We start from the raw sequence: 6,514 nt of genomic DNA, 5'->3' as shown, positions 1-6,514 counted from the left end.
GGAGAGGGAAGTCTGGGCCTCCCTTCTGAAGCTGCTGCCCCCGCGACCCGACCCCAGATAAGCGGAAGAAAATGGATGGATGGATGGATAAATATTGTTCTGTTTTAGTTTAATTCTTTTTTTTAAGTGTCTTCACATAAAAAAACTGACTACACAGGCCCCTCTAGTAAATTTGCTCTAGAATAGCGTTTCTCAACGCTGGGATTCCTTTGGGGGGCGTTTGCTCGAAGGTAAATTTTACATCTTAAATGCACAATACCAGCTTAGACTTTGAGTAACTTGCTAAAAACTGTATTGTGCAACATTAAAACATGCTGAAACTGTTTCGATATCAGCAGGCCCACGTGGATTCTCAGTCATTGGATGAAAAACCAATGACTGAACAGTGCACAGTGGCGCAGTTGGTAGAGCTGTTGCCTTGCAGCAAGAAGGTTCTGGGTTCGATTCCCGTCCCGGTCTTTCTGCATGGAGTTTGCATGTTCTCCCTGTGCATGCGTGGGTTTTCTCTGGGTACTCCAGCTTCCTCCCACAGTCCAAAAACATGACTGTCAGGTTAATTGGCCTCTCCAAATTGCCTCTAGGTGTGAGTGTGTGTGTGCATGGATGTTTGTCCTGTGTGTCTCTGTGTTGCCCTGCAACAGACTGGCGACCTGTCCAGGGTGGCGCCGCCTCTCGCTCAGCACGCTAGCTGGAGATAGGCACCAGCACCCCTCCCGACCCCACTGAGGGACAAGGGTGTAAGAAAATGGATGGATGGATGAAAAACAATGACATCGCAGTTCATCATTGACATGTGATTGGTTGGTTGATGTGTGCCCATTGGATAGCACTTATCCAATCATTAATATTTTTAATGGTGTATTTTGAAAAATCTATATTAAAATGTATTCATTTGATATTGCTTATATGCAACATGTTCATATATGAGGAACATAAAAGGCACAGAAGTTTTTTTTTTCTTTATTTAATTTGAATTTTTTTACTGTTTGCACACAAAATAAGATATAAATGCTTGTCCATTTCTGGACCATCTGGCAATGTTTTTTTTGTCCAAACATGATCCAACATTATGTTGCATTCAGGAAAGGCCCAACATCTCTCTTGTAGCGTAGACTTGATGTTTCTCCTGTAGCATAGTCCTAATGTCACTGAGCTCCTGGTTGGGGGAACTTGGGGTCTCAACCTCATCCTGACACCCCCTCATAGCTGCCATCCTCCCAGAATGCCACCTCCTCTGCTGCCAGTACTCTCTGCCTTCCTCCATCAACTGTTAACACAGAACAGACAATCATTATGAGCTACAGGCATCTTTTAGTCATTATGAAACTACAGTGAAATTGTTTGGCAACTTCCAGCTTAGTATGCACATATAAGACATTAAAACTAAAAAAACTAAAAAACAAAACACATTATATTAATGTGTTTTGTACTTTAATCATTCAAGGAATTGTGACATCTCTAGATTAGTAATAAATCTTACCTGCTTCTTTCTTGACCAACATCTGTATGACTGGCAGTAGGTCCTTGATGCAGCTGGAAAACATTTTTGTGCATTGTCAATACATAGCATAATTACATTATGTACATAAACAATATTGAAGCATAAAATATCAACATTCTAAAATAGTAGATGCTCACACACAGTTGCATCTCTGTCCTTATCATGGACATCAGAACGTTCCTGAAGAGTTCTGATTGACACAAATGTGACTCCCATTCTGTGGAGTGTCTGTGGAAAAAAATGTAAAATTAAAAAAATATTGTAGCAAATATATCGCTTTCTCAAAAATACATAGGTAAATAAGTTAAAATTATTCTCAACCAGCCATTGTACAATCGGGAATCAACGCAGTGACTGTACATAATGCATACCGGCTTCATGGCTTCGTCCTGATATCCGTCCTCCATCCGCCATGTTGGGGGACTGCTTATCACACTCTGCCTTGTTGTACTGCGTTATAACAAAATAAATAAAATAACCGGAAGATTAGTTTTCCTTACAAATATGCGAGTGTTCACTATTCACTAAATGTGAAATCAAAAATTACTGAATTCCTTTTTGTCCTGGTGGACTCCGCAAGAGCGCCTTGGTACCGTGGTCTGAGGTCTGGCTGGTACGGCTTGGCCATGTTTCAGGTCTGAAAAAATCAAAGAAGATGCGAGTATTTTTAAGAGTTCAGAACATCACATGTAAAAAAAAAAATTACAATACAAAATCTCACCCTAAACTTGTTTTGGTATTAAGAAAACGACAGACCGCTTTCTGTAAGAAACAAACAAAGCAACTCGCCTCGCTGCACGTGCTCGCTATTCATAAAAGCTTTCTTACCGTGAGTTCGGCCTTGTTGGACCACTGCGGTGTCATCTGTTGTTTTCCGCCGGAACATTACTTAATATCAAAACGATACTGAAAAAGTAACTCCGTGAAATAGTACTTTTTCCACCATTTCACACAACGTACGGACATTTTCTTTCATGTTTAGCAGTAGCACTCGTTAGCACCGGTGCAAATCTTCCTCTGGAGTTTAATGGCGGCTGCTTGACCGAATATGAAAGCGCATTACTGCCATCAACTGGACTGCTATATTGAAAGTTGACAGAAAAAAAAATACATTCTAAAAAGTTATTTTTTCAAAAGTTACGTGACAGTATATTTTATTTTCATTATAATTAATAGCTAAAATGTTTTTAAATGTGTAGATGTTATTTACTCAATCCTACTTTGAGCTGTCTCATTTTTAGTTTATATAGAATATAGTGATTCATCATCTGTGAATTATATTTAGTGCTTAATTAACAAAACTTCTTAAAAAAAGATTACAAATGTTTATACTCAATCAGAAGGTATCGCATACTTTCAACCATTTTGTTCTTCAATTTAAACTCGAGAGTTAAGCAACTGAATAGTATTCAGTGAATACTCATAAATCATCTGTAGTTTCTTAAGTCCTGTATGTGATGTGGAATGGTGTCACCACCACTCCAACATAGCATGACTCTGGGTCCAATATAGGATGACTCTGGGTCTTTAAAGCAATCAGTGAACATTAACATTAGTTTGAATATTATTCAGAAAAATACTTTATGTACAATGAACCACTCTGGAACATGTTTTTTTATTATTATTTTTGATTAAGTTGTGCAATGATAAATCTTCAAATGGGAGGAATGTCAAAGTAAGATCATGTTTAACAAAAGTCTATTGTATGTAATCATGCATATTCTTCTTTTATATCAATTCAACCAAAACTAAGTTTTTCAGTGCTCATAATACACATGTAAAATATATTTTAATGGATAAGATAGATTATTGTTTTAATATTCTTTCTCCAAACATGCTTCTTCATGGCATACTTCTATAACTGAACAATACCTACAGACGTCTCAAAATGTGTTAAACTGTTTGGCCCATTGCACTGCAACACCAACATGTATTTACATCTCCATTTGAAGGAGTGTATGTTGGAATACAGGCTTTTTTGAGCCAGTATTCCAGTATTTGTGATTAAATACTGAGAATGTTTAATCACAAAGTCCAGATTAGGAGACAATTTCAGAAGAGTCAACATCAACTTAGTATGCCATGAACATCTGCCTGTGATACTATAATGACCAAAATTTTACATGTGCAAATTATTGGAACTTTGTCATGATGACACAACTCATGCTTTATGTAAAGCTCAGTGTTTTCACGTTGGCAGAAACACTTCTCCTGGAAATGTGTACAGCGGTCTGCATTCCATCACACAATCTTGGATGAGCTTGACAGACATGCAATGTTGACAATATATCATCAGATTTACCCTGAAAATTGTACTTTTATATGCACACTTAAGTGTTAAGGTTACATCCCTAARTTGAGCTAAGTGTGTTCARTGCTGGRTGGTGAATGTCACMMAAAATKTGTTCCRYTTGTGTGACTTTGTAACATTAGAACATTTTCAGCATTAATGCCTGTTTTRTACTTAAATCTCATTATTTCTCAATTAATAACACTGAGGGGTTTTGTCCAGGTCCTGGAACTAGTAAACAGGTGAACAGAAGGTAAAATGGGTTAGCTACAACAGGAATGAGAGTCAAAAGGCCAGTGCTCAACAGTTGATTTGCATTTGCATGGCTCCCAGCAACTTCATTTAAATACGAAAACCTCTCCTAGGGCCAAGAGGAGGGGGAATGATAGGGGAACACGGACACACAGCATTTTTGACCATTCTTGGCAGTGTTCTACAATTTTCCACTCTGACAAAAACCTCTTGCCGATAGCCCTCAATCTCCATGTGCACGGCAGAACTAGGTGTCAATAGCTGTCGAAAATTCCACTTTTCATGCAGTGTCATAATCAGTCTCTAAATTTTCCAAAGTTTTACATACATTTATGCAGCAATATGCAGTCTCAGACGTTTGGCGTTATTTCAACCCTAACACCAGAAAATTTTCCTTTTTCTCCCTAGTGCGTTCTACTTTCTCTAGAATTGACTTCTTTCTTCTGGATAACAAACTGCAGCTATTTTTACTGTTCAAATTGTCAACTTGCTACAGTGGCGGGTGCGATTCTCCAATTTACATGCCACTTCATACTTTTACCCGCATTTGGCCAGTGGCGGGTGCTAATTTCCACCACTGGTTTGTTTTACTGTATGTGTACATCAACATGGTTCTACTACTTTGACTTTCAGACAGCACAAACCATCATAGCATGTAACATGTTCTTTTCAAGGTTCCCCACTTCCTATTATTTTCATAATAGACAAATGTCTAATCTCCAAAGAAAATTCTATTTTCTGTATGGGTTAGCTACAACAGGATCAAGAATGCTGCTTCTCGGGTGATGCTTTTTTACACTGAAATCAGCTCTTACAACTGACTTCATTGTGAAGGCCTGGAAAATAAGACATCTTTTACAAATTTCCACTATCTAAAAGTGCTTTAAACTGACAAAAATGTTTTTCCTATTTATGTTGGAGTTAGAGACATTAAGTTGTATTGTTGAAATTTATATAGAAAGCAAATGATTCGATGTGTAATGAGTGTGTCATCCTCAAGCAGTCACCTAAGCAAAGTGTGTGTGTGTGTGTGTGTGTGTTAATTTATGTTAGTGTCAGAGCATGCATTTACCTGACTTGATACCACCAATTGGACAAGACCAGTAGTGGAGCGAAGAAAGGAAACAGCCTTTTGGTGTGTAAGACCCACTAGAGACTGGCCATTAACCATCAGTAATTCATCACCAACATGAAGACGTCCATCCCTGAAACTCCCACAAACATTTTTGTCAGTTTAAAGCACTTTTAGATTTTAGATTTTACATTAATCAGCAAGAATTTGTCATGAAAACTCATATTACATGTGCATGGAACAATTTACAAATTATTTGGAATTACTGTTACCTGTGAATAGCACCCCCTTTCTCTACATGACTGATAATAATTCCATGAGAAGAGCGCTTGGAGCCACGTCCTCCTGTTATTTGTATTCCAAGACCCTCATGACCTTTCACCATATGCATCTTCCAGATGTGACTGCCCTCTCTCAGCTAGGGAAAACAGAAAAACAAGAAGAAATCTATCACACAAGAGTGAGACAACTATGGATATGAATAAAACATAATTCAAAATGAACAGTTTAATTGTAGTCTTCAGAATTTTACTCATAGTAATGAGCTTAAAAGATGAGCAGACATGTTGTTTATCATTTTATTTTTAAGGAATAAAATATCCAATTTAGTCCCGTTTCCTCTTAGGGCTTTTACAGCAGATCCATAAATGCTTTGTAGAATTCCGAAGCAAACCCATCGGGGCCCAGTGCTTTCACTCCGTGGAGGGATCTGATGGCTCTTTCCACCACTCCCTCTGATATTTCTGCACTTAGATCTTTCTTGGTGGTGGTGAGGGATGCTATCAGGCTGAAGAAGGAGTCCTATTGGGCCTTTTTGGCCTGTGGGACTCCAGAAGCAGCTGATGGGTACCGGCAGGCAAAGCGGCACACAGCTCGGGTGGTTGCTGAGGCAAAAACCCGGGCGTGGGAGGAGTTYGAAGAGGCCATGGAAAAAGACTTCCGTACGGCTTTGAGGCAATTCTGGTCCACCATCCGGCGTCTCAGGAGGGGGAAGCAGTATAGCACCAAAATTGTTTATAGTGGAGTTGGTGTGCTGCTGACCTCGACTCARGACGTTGTGGGCCAGTGGGCAAAATACKTAGAAGACCTCCTCCATCCCACCAACATGCCTTCCACTGAAGAAGCTGAGCCTGGGGACTCTGGGTCGGGCTCTCCAATCTCTGGGGATGAGGTCGCCGAGGTGGTTAAAAAGCTCCTCGGTGGCAGGGGTGGATGAGATCCGCACGGAATTTCTTAAGGCTCTGGATGTTGTAGGGTTGTGTTGGCTGCCACGAGTCTGCAATATTGCATGGACATTGGGGGCASTTCCCCTGGATTGGCAGACTTGGGTGGTGGTCCCCCTGTTTAAAAAGGGGGTCCGAAGGGCTCCAATTACAAAGGGGTCACACTCTTAAGCCTC

At 39.6% G+C, this 6,514-nt stretch overlaps 2 protein-coding genes across 18 annotated transcripts in view; one reads left to right on the top strand and one right to left on the bottom strand.

Annotated features, from left to right (window-relative positions):
- Positions 1-6,514, top strand: part of zbtb26 (zinc finger and BTB domain containing 26) — a 1,115,122-nt gene that overhangs the window by 147,260 nt on the left and 961,348 nt on the right. The gene's annotated exons all lie outside the window — the stretch shown is intronic.
- pdzd2 (PDZ domain containing 2) overlaps positions 1-6,514 on the bottom strand; it is a 192,590-nt gene that overhangs the window by 139,590 nt on the left and 46,486 nt on the right. For all 17 annotated transcript variants that reach the window (XM_017306570.1, XM_017306566.1, XM_008417432.2 and 14 more), the window contains 2 exons: positions 5,388-5,533; positions 5,116-5,248 (listed from right to left, as the gene is read on the bottom strand). In XM_017306570.1, coding sequence (XP_017162059.1) covers positions 5,116-5,248; positions 5,388-5,533 — 279 coding nt within the window. The remainder of the gene's footprint in view (positions 1-5,115; positions 5,249-5,387; positions 5,534-6,514) is intronic.

Source organism: Poecilia reticulata, linkage group LG9 (assembly GCF_000633615.1).
Source record: "Poecilia reticulata strain Guanapo linkage group LG9, Guppy_female_1.0+MT, whole genome shotgun sequence".
In the NCBI taxonomy this organism is placed as follows: Eukaryota; Metazoa; Chordata; class Actinopteri; order Cyprinodontiformes; family Poeciliidae; genus Poecilia; species Poecilia reticulata.
This window is presented reverse-complemented; position numbering and strand designations above follow the sequence as displayed.